The sequence below is a fragment of the Lucilia cuprina genome, chromosome 6 (genome assembly GCF_022045245.1).
Source record: "Lucilia cuprina isolate Lc7/37 chromosome 6, ASM2204524v1, whole genome shotgun sequence".
Lineage (NCBI taxonomy): Eukaryota > Metazoa > Arthropoda > Insecta > Diptera > Calliphoridae > Lucilia > Lucilia cuprina.
Window position 1 is genome coordinate 45,867,266 of NC_060954.1, and position 20,770 is coordinate 45,888,035.

Consider the following 20,770-nt stretch of genomic DNA (forward strand, 5'->3'; position numbering starts at 1 on the left):
AGTTAGTTAGTTAGTTAGTTAGTTAGTTAGTTAGGTAGTTAGTTAGTTAGTTAGTTAGTTAGTTAGTTAGTTAGTTAGTTAGTTAGTTAGTTAGTTAGTTAGTTAGTTCGTTAGTTAGTTAGTTAGTTAGTTCGTTAGTTAGTTAGTTCGTTAGTTAATTAGATATTTAGTTAGTTAGTTAGTTAGTTAGTTAGTTAGTTAGTTAGTTAGTTAGTTAGTTAGTTAGTTAGTTAGTTAGTTAGTTCGTTAGTTAGTTCGTTAGTTAATTAGATATTTAGTTAGTTAGTTAGTTAGTTAGTTAGTTAGTTAGTTAGTTAGTTAGTTAGTTAGTTAGTTAGTTAGTTAGTTAGTTAGTTAGTTAGTTAGTTAGTTAGTTAGTTAGTTAGTTAGTAGTTCGTTCGTTAGTTAGTTAGCTAGCTACTTCGTTTCATTGTTATTTAGTTATTTAGTTCGATGTTGGTCACCTTAGTAAATGCTCAACTATCGTTCACCATAGGCTTCAGATTTTCCTTCTATACATAACTTATTCCTTCTTTACAATCTTGGTCCATATTTCGCCCATTTCATCATATTGCAAACGTGATCAAAATTGTATAACATGTTTCAAATTCGCTGATGCTAAATGAAGTGTATTAATTTCTTATTATCTTATATTTTTATATCTTTTTCTCCCAAAATATAAAACTATATAACTAAAATAAACCATTAAAAAACATTTTATAGATTCACAACGCGTCCATGACAGCATAGAAAGTGGCATTGAAAAATTAGAAGTTTCTGTGGAAAATCTTAACATGAGACTGGCACGTCTATTAGCTGAATACACAGCAAGTCAAGCTAAAATGAAACAACGTCTTGCAAAACTAGAATTAAAGTAAGTGAAGTAAGAGGAAAAGAAAAGTTACTGCGGTGACACGATGACATTGTGGTTTGAGCAGAGTTATCTGTTGGTGTAAATTACCAAATTCTTAAGTACTTGACACAACCCACATATGCACACACACACGCACACACACACACAGACTAGCATATCTATGCCATTTTTAATTACATTATAATCATAAACTAATTGACTTTTATATGTACATATTTTCGTTTTCTTTTTACTAATATTTTCTTTCTATTTAATTTCAGTTACCAATTAACACATAACAACTCCCTGACTGAACAGCATGCAAGGCCACCACGTAGTGGTCGACTATATTCATTGCAACCGAAAAAACGTCCAAGGCCAAGACCAGTGACCGCTTCAAAATCAATCGATAACAATAAACAGAATACTTTGTAAGAAGTTGAAAATATCTAAAACAACAAAATACATACTAAATACATACATATGTATGTATAGAAGAAATGTAAATTATAAAAGTACTTAATTACGCAAAATGGTCAAAACAAAATAATTTAAGTTAGTAACACTTGCCCGCCCCTCTTTAGTTCCATTAAAAAGAATATAGAACTAAATACAAAAACAACGAGGTTTCATCAGAAATTTATGAAAACTAATTGGCCATTAATGTTAAAACATTTGTATATACCTACTGGCAAATATCTCTATGGGAGAATTAAATATGTTAATCTATGTATAAACAGTGTGTACTTAAGTATTGGGTGGTACAGTTAATGCTAAAAGTTTGCGTACGTTTTTGAAAAAGTTTAATGACTATGGACTTTTAAAATTTCAACATGATTTATTTTATACCTTAAGTATTTAGAAAACTAAATTGGTGAAACTAAATTTGATTTTTATATCAAAGTCGCTAATTTTAAGAAGATTTCCCACGATATATAAATATTTTAATGCAACACATTCTGAGTCCTATGGAATTTTTTTAAAACCATGTTAGTTACAATGTATTTAAGAAAATTTATTATCTTCGTGGAGGGTCTTTTGCTTTCATCGCTTTACTAATGGTTATGAGACAATTAGAGACGTTTAAGTCATTTTCTAAAGATGATGTGTTCTAGAATCCAGTGAGGACCGCTATGGTTGAAAAAATACCACTTAAGGGCACTTTACACGATCACACTTTACGTAAGTAAGGTCTAATGAAAAAATAAAATGAAATCCCGTCCGTATAACGAAAAATATAATAAATGGTATAAAACAATAACAAAGTAAGATGGAAACAGCTGTTTCACTTTTTTGTATGTGATTACATACACATACACCTCTGATCTAATGCGAACTGCTTGGTTTTTTGAATTATTTAAAAAAAAATGAAGAGAGCCATACAATTATCAAATTTTCCATCCGTATTCTCTCTCAATATGTGATGGCTTCATTATATATTGCATTTAGACGATCCCATCCGTACTTATCTACACAAAATTTTGACAGATCATATTACTTGTGTGATCGTGTAAAGACGGCTTTATTGTAAATATTTTCACTAGACTTGGATCTAATTTAATAAATTCCTATCTGTACTTAATGTACAAGATAGGATGATTAGTCAGATACGCTCTAATCGAATCTGAAAGTCAGTTATATATTAATTAACAAGGAAATTTCATTATTTCAATTATTTCCGATGTCTATAAGACTTTTAGGCAGATAAGAGTTTCAGATAAAGTTCTTTTTTAATAAAATAAAAATTGAGAATGGACATTGTTATACATATATTGTTAGTATATTATAAGTTGGTCTAGCCGTGGCTTTTGTGTGTCAAAAACACAACAGGTCTTTAACGGTAAAAGCTCTCCCTTAATTTAGTTTGATTGACCCTAACCCCCATTTAAGGATTTTAGCGGTCCTAATAATACAAGTATATTAATGAAATTCGACACAAACAAGTTTTTTTATAATCCAAAATCTTTTGATCAAATTTCCCAAGAATATATCCATTGTTTCATTCCTTTCTCAGATGTCTCTGGTAGGAATCGAACGCACGTCTTTCGTCTTACAACATTATTCCGTATCGAACGCATGTCTTTCGTCTAACAACATTATTCCGTAGGTAATGTTGTAGAATTTAAAAATTTCATGTATATTTACTTTTACTACAGACTGTTAAATGATACACTTTTTAAAAGTAATTTGTTATTATAAATTAAAAATATTTTTACCAAGACATGTGAAACTTTACCAAAAGTTTAAAAATTTTAAAATAATGAATCTATTGTATAAACTTTAGAATCTTTTAAACATGAAAATATAGACGCAGCAGTTCGACGGAACAGTCCCGAACGTACCACTTAACTTACCACTTGTGGTGGCCCCTAGCCACCTGACTACCTAGGTGACCAACCAGTCAATCGTCACTCTACACTCTAGTATACTATGGGACATCATTGTGACGATTGACCCAAAAGATATAAATTGGAGTCAACCATATTAATAGAAAGTAACAATCATTTCTACAAAAGATGGGTAAAATAACTACCTTTGGAAGTTCAATAAAACGAAAACAACTTTTAAGAGTCTAATCTTTAGATTACTTGGAGACAGTAAAGAGACGATTGCCTCCGCTCTCGCTTACAAAGGGGACATTAAAGTGATGACTGTCCTCATTCTCGATTACAAAGACTTTATTTGTGACGAAATACCAAAAAACATACGAATAGGAGTCAGCTATGTTTAATGGAACTAAAATTTAAAAAGTTCAAGTGTCTACACTCTAGAATACTATGGGACAATAATGTGATGATTGACCCAAAAGATATAAATTTGAGTCAACCAGATGGTGGCATATTAGTAGAAAGTAATAATCATTTCTCCAAAATATCGGAAGAACAACAGAAAAAACAACTTTTAAGAGTATAATCTCTAGGTCAGATGGAGTGAAGTACGTTTTATACCGTTTCAAAAAACTAAGACACTTCAATGCTTCTTTGGACAGTTGGAAAATTTGTTTAGTCCATGGGACATCGCGCTGTATTTTCATGCCCAGTGCATTAAGAGTTTTTGATTCCTTAATATTTACAGCATCCTCTTTTTTAAAACGTTATAACAGCGCCAAGACAATTTTATTAGTCAAACTGCATATGCCATCAGAAAGTCCATTCCATCAACTTTAAAATAGATTTTCTCAGATATTTTCTTCGTGAAAACTCATGGTTTTTGGTTTTTATACCATATACTACTTTTAAACGAAAAAATTGCATCCACACCCAACTTACTATGTTGTAATCATTTTCTGATGTGACTTAACGATGTCTGTCCTTCAACGAATGTTAACTACAACAGATTTTATAACAATTCCAAATATATTTTCATAGACCTTCAGATTTTCTCCATCACATCTGGGATTTGGTGTCCTGTAATTTGAGAAAACACCATTTGTGGTGCCACACCAACTTTATTGGTAAAATTTTGTATGCCCTCTGAAAGTCCAGTTTATCAATTTTAAAATAGAACTTTTCCATCTAGCATGTCTTCTTTCTTCTTCGAGATACCTTCATCTTAAGCTAGAAAACTCATGGTTTATGGTTTTTAAGCTTTGGCGTAAAGAGTATTATGATTTGTGAATATTGTTTATAATAAGCAAAAATATAGGATCCACATCTATCTGACGATGTTGTAATCGACTTAAAATCACTTTCTTCGTTATAAATCGTATTAATGATGTCTGTCCGTCCTGTAGCTTTAACGAATGATATCTCAGCAACTACAAGAGATTTTAAAACTTAAATTTTCCCCACAACATCTGTGTTTTGAGATATCGTGCCTGTAATTTGAGAAACGTTATTCGACTTAACGATGTCTGTCCGTCCTTCAACTTAAACAATTATCAGCTAACACCTAACACTTTCTCATTCGACTTAACAATGTCTGTAACTTTTACGAATGACATCTCAGCGACTACAAGAGAGAATTCAAAAGATATTTTCATAGGAACTCAGATTTTTCCCATCACATCTGTGATTTGAGATATCGTGTCCTGTAATTTGAAAAAATGCAATCTGAAGGTCCGTTTTATAAACTATGAAAAATATGCTTTACATCCGATATATCTTCTTTCTTCTTCACCCAAAGTTTCATGGTTGAACTACTACACTGCGTGGGAATATTATACTGTGCAAATACTGTTTATAATGTATAAAAATATAGGATCCATATCAACTTGATAATGTCCGTCCGTCAGTCCACTTTCACGGATGATATCTCAGCAATTACTTATATGTGAGTTTAAAACAATTTAAAAGGTATATTCATAGGGAATAATGTAATAAATTCGAGTGTACGACAAAATACAGAATTTATTGTTATATACAGCTTTAGGTGAATGTATCTCGAAAAACAAAGAAGATATACAAGTTATTTAAAAGTTAACATAATAAACTTTCAGATGATATAAAACATTTTATAAATAAAGTTGTCTTCGAGCTGTTATAACGTCTCTTATAAAGACCAAAGCATGTGGTTTTTCAGACCATAGGACACGATATCTCAAACTTCAAATTTGATGGAGAGAATTCTAAGGCGGGACTAACTTATTAAGAAAAGCATACTATGGTCTTTGAGTTAAAAATTTGTCGGTCTTTGTAATGATATAATTACTTAATAAACCTAAACCACAATAACTATAATAAGAATATTAGGAAAATTTCTTAAAATTTAAGTCAAAACTCTATATCTTGAAAAAATCTTAAAAATTCTAAAGAAATAAAAAATTAAATAAATAAACAAACACAAACATATATAAATGTTAACATTGAACTTAACTTAATAAATTTTTAATTTTTTTTTTAATAATAAAATAAATATAAAATTTAAACATAATTATTTCTAAGAGTTTCTAAAGAAAACAAATAAATGTGCCTCAAGTAATATAAAAAAATATTGAAAAAAAACATATTTTTCTAAAAAAAAACTAAACACTAGAATTAAATATTTTATAAGTTGTTTATTAAATTAGTATTAATTATATATTCAAAAAAAGTATTATTTTTAAAAGTTATACTAATATTAACGAAAAAAAACCTATAAATTTATTGAAAAATACAGCAGCCAGGGTGTTTAATATGAAAATATTATTTGATTTAAAGAAAAGTTAAACTTATGTATAAGTTATATAAATAAAAAATATAAATAGTTTCTAAAATATATAAATTACTTTAGTAAATTACTATAAACAAAATATCTTTATTAAGTATAAATAAAAATATGCCAAAATTCCCACTTTAGGCAAAATTTATTAAAATAAAAATTTTATTTTTGAAAAACTTATGCTAAAAGGATCTTACAGATTGAACCAACAGATTTTCAAAACAAAAAAAGTCAATGAAAATAGAACTTGTTCGAGAAATGTCTAAAGATGTTCGTTAGTTTGCTAACTAAATGAAATTGTTGTTAATTTTTAGCAAAATAATATTGGAATGGAAGGTACCTGCATGGAAGGATTTATACACATATGTATATGAATATCTTAATAACGAAACTATTAAAATAGACCAAAAGATTAATAAAATATATATAGAAAAAAAACAAAAGAACAACTAGTGGGAACATATCGGATTAATTTGTACATAAAATATGTTAACAGCCATAAAAAATATATATTAATTATAAATGAAAAAATATTTTTTAAAAATAATTATGAAAATTATATTAAAAAAATTAACGAAAAAATAATTTAAGTTTAAAACTAGGCTATACTGATTAAATTAATTTAAATAAATAAAATAATTTTTAAACAAAAATTAATATTAAATAATATATTTATTACATATTTATAGGAACATCATTTTCTAAAGTGTTAAATAGAAATGCTTGTTATGAGGTAAGAACAAAGATGACTATTGCTAGGATTTGTCAAACAAATAATGATCGTACAAAGTTTTTAAAACTAATTTTGAAGGTCTTACATCTCTTAACTCAAAGGAGTTACGTCAATAGTTAGTTAGTTTGCTAGTTAGTTAGTCAGTTAGTTAGTTGGTTAGTAAGTTAGTTAGTTAGTTAGTTAGTTGGTTAGTTAGTAAGTTAGTTAGTTAGTTAGTTAGTTAGTTAGTTAGTTAGTTAGTTAGTTAGTTAGTTAGTTAGTTAGTTAGTAAGTTAGTTAGTTAGTTAGTTAGTTAGTTAGTTAGTTAGTTAGTTAGTTAGTTAGTTAGTTAGTTAGTTTGTTAGTTAGTTTGTTAGTGAGTTAGTGAGTTAGTTTGTTAGTTTGTTAGTTTGTTAGTTTGTTAGTTTGTTAGTTTGTTAGTTTGTTAGTTTGTTAGTTTGTTAGTTTGTTAGTTTGTTAGTTTGTTAGTTTGTTAGTTTGTTAGTTTGTTAGTTTGTTAGTTTGTTAGTTTGTTAGTTTGTTAGTTTGTTAGTTTGTTAGTTTGTTAGTTTGTTAGTTTGTTAGTTTGTTAGTTTGTTAGTTTGTTAGTTTGTTAGTTTGTTAGTTTGTTAGTTTGTTAGTTTGTTAGTTTGTTAGTTTGTTAGTTTGTTAGTTTGTTAGTTTGTTAGTTTGTTAGTTTGTTAGTTTGTTAGTTTGTTAGTTTGTTAGTTTGTTAGTTTTAGTTTTAGTTTGTTAGTTTGTTAGTTTGTTAGTTTGTTAGTTTGTTAGTTTGTTAGTTTGTTAGTTTGTTAGTTTGTTAGTTTGTTAGTTTGTTAGTTTGTTAGTTTGTTAGTTTGTTAGTTTGTTAGTTTGTTAGTTAGTTAGTTAGTTAGTTAGTTAGTTAGTTAGTTAGTTAGTTAGTTAGTTAGTTAGTTAGTTAGTTAGTTAGTTAGTTACTTAGTTAGTTACTTAGTTAGTGAGTTAGTGAGTTAGTTGGTTGGTTAGTTTGTGTGTTTGTTTGTTACGACCCAACACACTTCTCATTTATTCTCGGCGTACATTGAAGAAACGTCCGACGCATGTATACTAGGTATACGTGCAGGTGATGCCTGCATATCCTTTCATCTATCACCGTGTAACAGTCTTATAAATAACATTCCTTTCCCGTGAGCTTAGGTTAACGTTACATCCACCAAATGTACCCTGAAGACTAGATGATAACCTTCTCTGATACAACCACAGATAAAATCATTTCAAGCAAACGCCGAGCATATATCTGACAACTAAATCAAAATCCCAACACACTGGAGGTACTGGTATCACCTTTCCCGTCTGGATTGTAATCACACTAAGACTTAAAAAGATCATCGAGTTTAAATGCTACCAAAGGTACTCCATAGATATTCTGTTTGTAATTTCCATAATCACAAAGTGTATATAAATTCTAGATAAATGTAGATAAAGCAGTCGATTAATTTCAGTCCCTTCGTTTGTCTGCGGGAGGATATCTTCTTAATCCAAATCTTCATTAATTCTTCTTCTAAATCAGTAACAAGAAGTAACAATAACAAGAATAAAATGTTTTGTTTAAGGGCCAAATAGTATAAAAGTAAAAAAAAAAATCGACGTAACAACATTACTTTTTGAGGCGTATGAGTTATACAACATTTTTACAAAAAAAATATCACTCATACTCATGGAATTTCTGAAGTCTTCCTGAAAGGAAATTCTCCAATATTATTCGAATTAGCTAATAAACCTACTGCTTAAGATTCGAATAAAACTCCACTTTACATCATTACTTTAAAAGGCGTATGAGCTATATAACATTTTTATAAAAAAGATCAGTCATACTCATGGTATTCCAAAAAAACTTCTTTAAATTATTTAACATTTAGATTATAAATACATTTGCACAATTTTTTCAAAACTTTTTGATTTGACTAATATGCCAACAGCACAAAATTCATATAAAAGTAGAAAAAACTCCACCTAACATTATTACTTTTTAAGGCGTATGAGTTATAGACGATTTTCATAATAAATATCGCTCATAGTCACGGTAGTCCTAAAGGCTTCTTAACAAAATATTGTTAAAAACAAGTAAGAGTTCTATATTTTGTTGTGCCGAATATATATACCGTTTGATACTTTGTTTTATTTTATATTGTTTATCGTTTCTGCATAAGCGTACACGAAAAATGTAAATTTTTGATGAAATTTCAGAGGTGGTCTCGGATTTTTATTCACATCTTCGTTATTTATGGGCCGATTGGTGAAGTCCCCATCTTGGTGTTATTGCAATCCCGTGGTATACCTCTAGTCTGGCCGGGACTATGGGTTACAGTCTACTGCCTGAAAAGAGAATTGAAAAGAGGTCGAACCAGACATAATCTGGTACTAAGGGTGGCCAGTTGCCCGCAGGTCTATGTCCTGGCTGGTCAGTTGGTTGAGGTTTTTTCGGGATCCACGTAGTGGCTATGGTTTAAACACGAAATTCGCGAGAAGAGTAAGTGGCGGTTAAAAGACTGTAATGTAAGGTAAAGTCAATATTTGGGAAGAAGTTCCGTGCTGTTGCCGAAACAACAGATACTCCACAGAGGAGTGACTGCGGGACTAAGCGTTGAAAATAAGTTGGTATTAATTGTATATGGTACGAGATGACTGTGGGGTATGGCGGGCCTCACCCATCCGTCTACCTATAAAAAATGTGTCGTATAAATGAGATATGTGCTGGGTTGTCTGTCGATGGATGAAAGCTATCATATACAAATAATAACATTTATTTTTCGTTCCTTGCCCACATATGTTCAGAGTATACTTTGTTCATATCGGAATTACCACAGTGTGTCCCTGTGAGTAAAAACAAAGTATCGGCTTATTTGATGGATTCGTACTTCGATCGACCGGTTACCTCTCTAGGTGCTGTTTCCAAATCAACAGAGGCCATCCAATCTGCGTGGTTGGAAACGGAAGTTATCCAATCTGCGTGATTTAAACGGAAGTTATGTTTTACATCTCGGAAGTTAAGCAGCGGGGCAGAAATGGTCATAGATTAGATAGCTCAAGTACTCGAGCAAAGTGCTTGTACATGGACCGGCTCAATCCATGTACAAAAATTGCAACCTGCGTGTAAGATACACAAAGGGACAGTGGTGATTCGTTTTTTTACTCATGCAGTGGTTGAAAAAGTACCACCGTAATATAGGGCAATACGCCTGGTACTCACGTAAAGCACTTCGACATTCATAAACACAGACAGACAGACGGATAGACAGACAGACGGATAGACAGACAGACGGACATGGCTAGATCGACTCCGAATGGTTGGTTTGTTAGATAAGACCTACAATTTTAGCAGCATGCTTTGTATATCAGTTGTGTATCTCTGAAACACTCTGTCATTTAAATAAAAAACCATTTGGTGTTTACTGATCGAAATTAAAAACATAAATAATAATTTTCTATTTTAATTTCAAAGAATTAAAAATATTTACTTTAAAGAAAAAACACTCAAAGCAATATGTCAAGAAAATGAGTTCACCAGATTCTAAAGAAATTAATTTAGTACGATGTTTAAAATGTGGCAAAATATTAAAATGTTCGCGATATGATACAGCAGCTTTATTGGAACACATACGCACAGATCATCCCGAAGTCGATGTTGTAGATACAGATACTAAACGAAAAAGATCATATCTTGAGGAAACAACTAAGCGAAATCAAAATTCCCCAGTTAATAGATATAAAGGTCAGACAGAGCCTGACAATGAAATTAAGCAATGTTGTGAGTGCTCCGATGAGGATTGTAATGTAGACAAATGTCAACCATACAACGCAGATCAAAATGTCAGTTACGTGAATACAGAGGATGAGGAAAGAGAAAAACAATGGCCTAGACCATTTGTGACACATTATGCTGTAACATCTGAAATATGTAAGTTTTCACAAAAAAGATTAAAAAAAAATATATAAATTTTAAATCTTTTCATTTATAGTAGAAAAGTATCCAGAAATAAAGGAGTGTGAATATTGTCCTCGTAATCCAAATGCTGAAGTTGTCTATACACGACGTTATAGACTAAATACTCCTTCAACTGTAAATGAGCAGGTCCTACAGCAACCATTTCAACGCAACCTATATTGCACTTCTATTGAAAAATGGTGTCCCGCAGATGGTACTATTTATTGTCCCAAATGTGGCTGCAACAAACGTCCATTGATAAAAACAAAAGCACAGCGTTTTTCTAACAATGAATGTGCCGCCTGTTGCCTTTTAAGTTGTTGGCCATTTTGTTTCCTACCCTGGCTATTGCAGGGACCAAGTCAGGATTATCTACACTGTGCAAATTGTAAAACATTCCTCGGTTTATATGATCGCAATACGAATTGTGTACAACCCAATCGTTTGTATATTACAGTCGATCCAAATGATCAGTGTTTTGTCAAGGATGATAACAGTGTTGCAAATGAAAAAGCTGAAAAACTATTGGATAATGAATCACCACCTCCCAGTTCTGCGGGTGATGATAGTGCTAATGTGAAACGTTTACCCTCCATTGTCGTAGATGGTAAAGAACTATCACCCGATGTGGTGGCACGCTTGCAGAAATTTAAAAAATACGGTTCTTTAGCAGGTATCGATTTAGATGCTTTAACCAATCCGTCAGATTCCCCAAATTCAACGAAACGTAATGGTTCCTATAGACAAAATCAAAAAGCGCCATCTAATGACAAAGCAAATAGAAAAACGGTTGTTAAGAGTGCTTGAATTGACTAAATGTAAATGTAAAATTACATGCTGAAAGCTTTTAGTGTACTAGAGCTTTTTGTGGTATGTTAAACTTTTTACAGTTGCTGTTATACTTTTGTGTAAAAATTAACAGAAATGTTCGAAAGTGTTCGTTGTGAATACACGTTTGTAAAAATTAAATAAAATTTGCAATGAAAAATTAATGCGATTTAACTAACTAACTAGCTAACTAACTAACTAACTAACTAACTAACTAACTAACTAACTAACTAACTAACTAAATAACTAAGAAACTAAGAAACTCACTCACTAAGAAACTCACTCACTAAATAACTATGTAACTAACTAACTAACTAACTAACTAACTAGCTAACTAACTGACGAACGAATTAACTGACTAACTAACTAACTTACTAACTAAGAAACTCACTCACTAACATGTTAACTAACTTGCTAACTAACTAAGTAACTAACTAACTAACTAAATAAATAACTAAATAATTAACTAACTAGCTAACTAACTAGCTAACTAACTAACTAACTAACTAACTAACTAACTAACTAACTAACTAAATAACTAACTAACTAAGAAACTCACTCACTAAGAAACTCACTCACTAATTAACTATGTAGCTAACTAACTAACTAGCTAACTAACTGACGAACGAATTAACTGACTAACTAACTAACTAACTAACTAACTAACTAACTAAGAAACTCATTAACTAATTAACTAAGTAATTAACTAAGTAATTAACTAAGTAACTAACTAACTAACTAACTAAGTAACTAACTAACTAGCTAACTACCAGACTAACTAACTAACTAACTTACTTACTTACTTACTTACTAACTAACTAACTAACTAACTAACTAACTAACTAACTAACTAACTAACTAACTAACTAACTAACTAACTAACTAACTAACTAACTAACTAACTAACTAACTAACTAACTAACTAACTAACTAACTAACTAACTAACTAACTAACTAACTAACTAACTAACTAACTAACTAACTAACTAACTAACTAACTAACTAACTAACTAACTAACTAACTAACTAACTTACTTACTAACTAAGAAACTCACTCACTCACTAACTTGCTAACTTTCTTGCTAACTATCTTGCTAACTTGCTAACTAACTAAGTAACTAACTAACTAACTACCTACCTACCTACCTACCTACCTACCTACCTAACTAACTAACTAACTAACTAACTAACTAACTAACTAACTAACTAATTAACTAACTAACTAACTAATTAACTAACTAACTAGTTAACTAGCTATCTAACCAACTAACTACAGTCATACGACTATCAAATTTTACATCCGTAGTTTCTCTCACTGTGTGATGGTTTCATTACATATTGCATTTAGACGATGTCATCCGTACTATTCTACACAAAGTTTTGACAAATATTACCACCGCATAAAAGTTGGGCATATAAAATAAACTAATTAAAATATCTTATATTGATCTATAAAATTTAGGTTTATTTTACAACAAATTTCTCATATCTTACAAATAATATTCGATCTTATTTCTTTTCATTCGTTTCTTTTTTCTCCTCCGACTTTTTTGCCTTTTCCTTGGCACGATTTTCTTTTACTCTTTCCCTTGCTTTCTGCATGTGTTCCGCACAATCGCGCGGTTTAACTTTCAAAGTCATGGCATCGTGAGCAGCCTTCTTGCGGGCACGTTTCGATATGCAACGCTCACCGCAACCAATCGATACATAACGACCGATAAAGCAACCACAAATAATGCAATAATGATTGATGTCATAGCGACTTTCTGAAGTTTTGCTAGGAAGTGAAGAGATCAAATCAAAATTTTGCCATGAAATGTTGAACATTTTGAGATAGTTAAGATATTACATCAGTGCAATTGACAAAAATCTACTTACCACATATTGGTAATTTTTAAAAACTTTTGCCAACATGTTACAACTTCCAGACGCACTACACTCATTGATTCCGCCAAACATGCTGGACAATTAATATAGGTGGGATGTTTTTGTAGAAATCCAATGTTTTTCAATTCAATCGGTTTGATGAGGGGTTGTGGTGGGCCTGGTAATATAACTTCTATACATGTTTCTTCTTCAATTGCGACCATTTTCAATGATCTTGTTAAACGATCTATTAAATACTAAATGAAACTAAAACAAAGTAATTTCAATGTTTTTTTAGATTTAACTAAATCAATCTCTTGCATGGAGCACAAAATCATGTAATGATCTAATGAGTGAAGAGAGAGAGAGAGAGAGTTTATTGCTCTTAAAAAACACAATTAAAATAATTTGCTCTTAATTTATTTGTTTATATTTTTTATAAATAGTACCAGTACCAGTAGATGCTATTAATTTCAGAATATAAGCAAAAATATTTAAAAAATTGGTGTCCTAACTTTGGGGCAATCTTTGGTATGTTAAGAATAAATTCCTCATAATTGCACCATATACTAAGTTATATCAAAAGAGGGTCGGATGATCAAAATTTATGTATTTCGAAAATTCAAAAATTTAAAGTTAAGACCTCAAACTAGACTAGATTATACACAAGGCTATTTATTCACTAGATAGTTCACTAGACCATCGACTATTGTACTATATTGTATAATATAGACTGTAGACTAGACTTTAGACTACACAATAGACTAGACTATAGACTAGACTATAGACTAGACTATAGACTAGACTATAGACTAGACTATAGACTAGACTATAGACTAGACTATAGACTAGACTATAGACTAGACTATAGACTAGACTATAGACTAGACTATAGACTAGACTATAGACTAGACTATAGACTAGACTATAGACTAGACTATGGACTAATCGATACTCTAGACTATAAACTAGACTTTAGGATATACACTAGAACATATAGCCTAGACTACAGACTTGACTATGGACTAGTTCATAGAATAGATTATAGACTATAGACTAGACTATAGACTAGACTTCAGACTAGACTGTAGAATAGTCTAGACCATATACTATAGACTAGACTAGTCTAGACTATAAGCTAGACTATAGCCTAGACTGTAGACTAGACTATAGACTTGACTAGACTATAGACTTGACTAGACTATAGACTAGACTATGAACTAGACTATAGACTAGACTATGGACTAGACTATAGACTAGACTATGGACTAGGCTATAGACTAGACTATAGACAAGACTATGGACTAGACTATAGACTAAACTATAGACTAGGCTATATATAGACTGGTTTTAATACACAAAAGTCCACATAAGTCCACAAATGAGAACGCCTCCCGAAATGAACTCTACACATGCTGTGATGGTTGCTACAGATAAAATTTAGATTAACCAAATATAACATTCCTACTTGTTAATCTAAATATTGCCCATCTCTGTAGTCGTCTAGCATCATTTACTTTAAATACGAATCGAATTTTTCTCAAACAATTACTTAATTGTTTATGAGTGGAGAGTTCACTAAAGTTTGAATACAAATATTTTTTATTGTGCGTAATTTGCACTAAAAATGACCTCACCCCCATTTGTTAATGAATTTTTTTTAGTTTAATTTTCCTCATATTTCGTAAACGTTTTTCTCAATGTGTGCTTTTTTCACTCATACAAAGAAAGTGTACCCTGAACTAAAGGCAGGCGGTATGAAAAAAATCTGCTAGTATTTTTACAATAGAATGAGTATTTTCCAGTTTTTAGAAAATTGTTCTATATTAATTATAATATCTTGCTTGACATCTGTAAAAATTTCCAAAAAAAAACCTGCAAGAAATGGACCTAATTTTTATTGATTTATTTCAAATACCAAATCCTTTCTTTCATGGTACTAGTATTAATTTCTAAATGACCGATTGTAGTGTTCTAAATAGTTTTTGTTTTTTCTACTTTATATAAAATCCATTTGGAATTTATAGGGTCTGTTTGAACTCATAATTGAAAGTTTGTTTACTTTTTGCATGTCAGTACAAGTAGTATTTGGATGGCAACATTATAAATCAAAGATGTCTGGAATAAAAAAAAATAAACCAAATATTTATTTGTCAATCTTTAAAGATGGAAATGCCTTATTTTTTAATGAAATAATTTGAACAATTATTGCATAGCAAATACTCTAGACAGTTCGTTACACATTTTGAGGGCAATCATTATAAAATGTATTTTTTTTTTTCTAAATAATTGGATTTTAAATAGACACTATCTTTACAAGTTGTGCTCATTGAGGAAAAGATTTGTACATACATACATATGTCTAGGAATATAACAAGAACAAAAACAAGAACAGAACTAAAACAAAACTAGAACTGAACTAGAACTGAACTAGAACAGAACTAGAACAGAACTAGAACAGAACTAGAACAGAACTAGAACAGAACTAGAACAGAACTAGAACAGAACTAGAACAGAACTAGAACAGAACTAGAACAGAACTAGAACAGAACTAGAACAGAACTAGAACAGAACTAGAACAGAACTAGAACAGAACTAGAACAGAACTAGAACAGAAATAGAACAGAACTAGAACAGAACTAGAACAAAACTACAACAGAACTAGAGCAGAACTACAACAGAACTAGAGCAGAACTAAAACAGAACTAGAACAGAACTAGAACAGAACTAAAATAGAACTAGAACAGAAGTAGAACAGAACTAGAACAGAAATAGAACAGAAGTAGAACAGAACTAGCACAGAACTAGAACAGACTAGAACAGAACTAGAACAGAAATAGAACAGAAATAGAACAGAACTAGAACAGAACTAGTACAGAACTAGAATAGAACTTAAAGAGAAGTAGAACCGAACTAAGCTAGAACTGAATTAGAATTATGTATTATATTTCCCTATAGTCCTTTTGCAAAACTAACAAAAAATCACTCGCTCTCATTTACGAGCAGAACTCTCTTTTTATACAAAAGCAAAATTATGTAAGAGAACACTTAATATTCTTTTACTCTTTCTATCGAATCTCAAATATAAAATACAATGCAAAAAAATTAAAAGATTTCTGAATCTAAAATGTTTAAATGAATTTTAGTATATTTTTGCTATTTGTATAGAAAATAACCACACAAACAGCATTTCAATTTATAAACGAAAATATCATCGTAAAAAAGAACGAAAAGAAAATTCTTAAAACAAAGAAAAACGAAAGTAGTAGACGTGACAATTTCACGTTAAAAGTGAATTTCAATTGAAAATCGATCAAATTAAAAGTAAAATTAAAAAAAGTGCACAATGGCTACAATTAACGAACAGAAGCCAGCCAATGTTGAGGTGGTCATTGACAAAAAAGCACAAAAGGCAGGAGAAAAAATGTTGCGCGCCCAAAGGGATCAAGAAATTTACAATAATTTTGCCACACCTCTTGTGGGCACCTTCTTAAATCTAACACAGGAACCGGCTTTAATTAAATGTCCCAGTTGTGGCGTAGAAGAAATGAGTGAAGTGGTTGATGAATTAAAATGGTGGGCCACTGAAATTAATCGCTTTCTGGGATGTTTGTTTGTGTAAGTAATAAAATAAAATTTTTTAAAAATTGTTTTTAATATTTTTTTTAATAAATAGAACATTGTGCTGCTGTTGCTGTTTGGATTATAGTCTGCCCTGCAAATCCAGTGATCGCAATCATTATTGCAAAAATTGTGGCTGCTATTTTGGGAGAGCCATGCGAATTCCTCCCCTTAAGAAAGTCAAAATGCGTAAGCAGTGATAGAATACATGAAACAGATGATGCTAGTGCGGGCGTTGAAAACTATATAGTGTTCATACAGTTTGTTTAAAATATATCTATAAAATTTATTTAATTTTTTTTCTGTTCATCTTCTTATAATTAGCTTATATATGGTGGCATTTACTGTGCTAAAGAAATGTTTAGATTGATCTACAAACGATCACACACACAACAAATAACATCAAGTGTTTTCAAACAAAATAACATTTTAAATTGTTTTTATTTTTAATATATGTATACAATATAAAAATATGTATATTCAATATAAATAAACAAATATATACATTTTAAAGATATATTTAAGTATACTTTACAACAAAAATAATATAAATAAAATTAAATCTCCCCCAAAAAAAATTCTCTTAATTTTTCTCTTTTATTTTTACAAAAAACAAATATTTGTTTATTTGTTAGTAAAATCTTTATCCCACTCAGTATTTTCCCAAACGTTTAACCATTCATCTCTAAGCGCTTCATTTAATTGAACTAAAAGTGAGTAATAATATTTTGGCGTAATTTTAAAATATTTTAATCATTTTAGTAATTAAATTTAAGAACTAATTAACAAAATTCCATTTTTTTTTTTAAATTTTCTTCAAGGTTATAATTATTGTCTGCTATCTGGCGCGTTATCATCATGGAAAACGAAACTTTACCACCACCTGTGTATTTTGCTGTCGGCCCTCAACCCCATGAGGTTTCATGTCCATTTTGTAAACAATATAGTAAAACAACTATGAAACGTTCATTTTTTCGCTGCTCTTTACGACGTCATTATTGTTCCCACTGTGGCGAATATTTGGGTTCCTATAGACGTCCACAGTTGTAGTTGAATTTTGAATGAAAATTTATGTATTTTAATTGTTATTTTATGTATTGAAAATTGATAATAAATTTGTTCTACAACAAGATTTTAATAAAATCCGTTATTTCAGAAAAAAACACCGAAGTCAGGGGGATATAAAAGTGAATATCCCTAAACGAAAATATTATCAAGTATCCCTGCAATTAATCAGAAACGAACAAGAAACCAGAACCGACTTAGAACTAGAACTAAACTAGAACTGAACTGGAACTGAACTGAACTGGAACTGAACTGGAACTGAACTGGAACTGAACTGGAACTGAACTGGAACTGAACTGGAACTGAACTGGAACTGAACTGGAACTGAACTGGAACTGAACTGGAACTGAACTGGAACTTAACTGGAACCGAACTGGAACTGATCTGGAACTGATCTGGATCTGAACTGGAACTGAACATGAACTGAACTGGAACTGAAACTGAACTGGAGCTGAACTGGAACTGAACTGGAACTGAACTAGAACTGAACTAGAACTGAACTAGAACTGAACTAGAACTGAACTAGAACTGAACTAGAACTGAACTAGAACTGAACTAGAACTGAACTAGAACTGAACTAGAACTGAACTAGAACTGAACTAGAACTGAACTAGAACTGAACTAGAACTGAACTAGAACTGAACTAGAACTGAACTAGAACTGAACTAGTACTGAACTAGAACTGAACTAGAACCGAACTAGAACTGATCTAGAACTGAACTAGAACCGAACTAGAACTGAACTAGAAATGCACTAGAAATGCACTAGAATTAAACTGGAACTGAAACTGACCAAGAACTAAACTAGAACCTTAATATAACTAGTTTTGACTTTAGTCTGTGATACTGTCCACAGGCTATAGTCCCAACTGTAGTCTATAGTGCCAGATGTTGTCAATAGTCCCGACTAAGTATACATATATTTAACATTAAAAAATGTGTTTTTTTATTTTCATTTATAAATAATGTTTGTATAACTGCAAATTTTATTTAAAATTTGTTCTAATTTCAACAAAAATTTAAATGCCACAACATTTTTACTTTAAGCAATTGCATTTCAATAGAATCGTTTTTATTTCATTATAATACATATTTTTCTTTTGTCTGACAAACAGTTTTAGCATAATTTTCATTGATATATTTTCCCACTAAAATCTAAAAATAAATTACAACTATTTAGGTTTTCTTTGTATTCCCAATTTGCCACCACACTCACTACAGTACAGGCCCTTTGTAGTCCATTCACGATTGCAGCCACACCAAGTGCATATGCAACAGATCCAAAATAGAGGAAAGACACTAATAACAGAAATAAACAATTTCATTCATTAAATAAAATTACTACAATTTACATTCCAAAAATGTTTACACTTACCACGACAACATCGATAAACAACAAGTGGCATCTTTATAGCCAGCTGCACGCACCACCGCCGCATCCGCACGCTGACGACACAGGGGGCACTTAATGCGATATGTTGATGGACCGACAGCATAATAACGTAGACGGGGTTTTTCATTCTTTCCTTGTGTGTTTTGCAATTGATTTACATTAGTGGCTGTTACCACTTCATCAATGTACGGCATCAGTCCAGATCCATCTCCGTTGGCAACATCTTCCACCACTACGACATTGGCTATAATATTACGTTTACGTTCTTCGGCAGTTTGTGCAGGTATTAATTTGATTTTGATTTTATCCCGTACAGAAGACTCCACTTGTTCCATACTGAGGCAGTAGTTAAAAGCTACTAACTACAGCTGCACACTGGTGATTTACTCATGTGTGGCAGTAATTGATTTGAATTTAAATTCATAGACAATTAAAAAAATAAACAAATTAAAGAGAAGTGATCTTAATTGAAAGAGTAATTAAGTTGATTTACAGAGAAATAAAGTTTTGAAGATTTTTTTAAAGAGCGATATTATTCTAAGAGTTGAATGTGTGATGAAAATGATGAAGATTACTGTGAGAAAAATTAATGCTTTATTTGACAGGGTTGCATAAACTTAAATATATTTTGGTGTAAAGTAAAGTAGGGATAATGAAATTTTATACAATAAATGTATCCCTATATAGCACTAGGAATATTGTTTGTTATTTCAAATTATCCTCCTGTGGAGATTACTGCTTTCGAATCTACATTATTAATGTGATTTTCAAAGACACCAGAAGATTCGGAATTTAAGATTGTAAGAAGTAGAAATGAACTCGAATTGAAAATAAACCAGAAGTGAATTAGAATTGAACTATAATTTAACTAGATCTGAACTAGAACTGAACTAGGCCTGAACTATAACTAAACTAGAACTAAACTCGAACTGAACTAGAACTGAACTAGAACTGAACTAGAACTGAACTAGAACTGAACTAGAACTGAACTAGAACTGAACTAGAACTGAACTAGAACTGAACTAGAACTGAACTAGAACTGAACTAGAACAGAACTAGAACTAAACTAGAACTAGAACTGAACTAGAACTGAACTAGAACTGAACTAGAACTGAACTAGAACTGAACTAGAACTGAACTAGAACTGAACTAGAACTGAACTAGAACTGAACTAGAACTGAACTAGAACTGAACTAGAACTGAACTAGAACTGAACTAGAACAAGAACTGCACCGAAATGTTATTACAGATTTTGCCTTTTATTTTTGGATGTCAGCCGACCTGGCAACCCTATGTCATTTAATATATTATATTAAAACATTAAGGCATA

At 31.0% G+C, this 20,770-nt stretch overlaps 6 protein-coding genes across 7 annotated transcripts in view; 4 read left to right on the forward strand and 2 right to left on the reverse strand.

Annotated features, from left to right (window-relative positions):
* The window catches only part of LOC111687415 (cyclic nucleotide-gated cation channel subunit A), an 88,824-nt gene extending 83,194 nt beyond the window's left edge, over positions 1-5,630 (forward strand). For both annotated transcript variants that reach the window (XM_046955196.1, XM_023449855.2), the window contains 2 exons: positions 724-874; positions 1,135-5,630. In XM_046955196.1, the coding sequence (XP_046811152.1) occupies positions 724-874; positions 1,135-1,288 (305 nt within the window). In that variant the 3' untranslated portion in view covers positions 1,289-5,630. The remainder of the gene's footprint in view (positions 1-723; positions 875-1,134) is intronic.
* Positions 5,631-10,136: 4,506 nt separating this feature from the next.
* On the forward strand, positions 10,137-11,650 carry LOC111687413. The gene is made up of 2 exons (XM_023449853.2): positions 10,137-10,641; positions 10,703-11,650. Exons 1-2 carry the CDS (start codon positions 10,239-10,241, stop codon positions 11,473-11,475), a joined length of 1,176 nt encoding a protein of 391 aa, XP_023305621.2. The 5' UTR covers positions 10,137-10,238; the 3' UTR covers positions 11,476-11,650.
* A 1,285-nt stretch (positions 11,651-12,935) lies between these two features.
* Positions 12,936-13,623, reverse strand: LOC111687422. The gene is made up of 2 exons (XM_023449863.2): positions 13,375-13,623; positions 12,936-13,273 (listed from the first exon to the last, which is right to left on the reverse strand). The coding sequence occupies exons 1-2, from the start codon at positions 13,584-13,586 to the stop codon at positions 13,006-13,008; spliced, it is 480 nt and encodes a 159-aa protein (XP_023305631.2). The 5' UTR covers positions 13,587-13,623; the 3' UTR covers positions 12,936-13,005.
* A 2,904-nt stretch (positions 13,624-16,527) lies between these two features.
* LOC111687420 lies at positions 16,528-17,500 on the forward strand. The gene is made up of 2 exons (XM_023449861.2): positions 16,528-16,980; positions 17,039-17,500. Exons 1-2 carry the CDS (start codon positions 16,709-16,711, stop codon positions 17,181-17,183), a joined length of 417 nt encoding a protein of 138 aa, XP_023305629.1. The 5' UTR covers positions 16,528-16,708; the 3' UTR covers positions 17,184-17,500.
* Positions 17,501-17,602: 102 nt separating this feature from the next.
* Positions 17,603-18,115, forward strand: LOC111687424. Its single transcript, XM_023449864.2, has 2 exons — positions 17,603-17,696; positions 17,805-18,115. Exon 2 carries the CDS (start codon positions 17,842-17,844, stop codon positions 18,031-18,033), a length of 192 nt encoding a protein of 63 aa, XP_023305632.1. The 5' UTR covers positions 17,603-17,696; positions 17,805-17,841; the 3' UTR covers positions 18,034-18,115.
* Positions 18,116-18,986: 871 nt separating this feature from the next.
* LOC111687421 lies at positions 18,987-19,801 on the reverse strand. The gene is made up of 2 exons (XM_023449862.2): positions 19,423-19,801; positions 18,987-19,346 (listed from the first exon to the last, which is right to left on the reverse strand). The coding sequence occupies exons 1-2, from the start codon at positions 19,773-19,775 to the stop codon at positions 19,220-19,222; spliced, it is 480 nt and encodes a 159-aa protein (XP_023305630.2). The 5' UTR covers positions 19,776-19,801; the 3' UTR covers positions 18,987-19,219.
* Between the last annotated feature and the right edge of the window lie 969 nt (positions 19,802-20,770).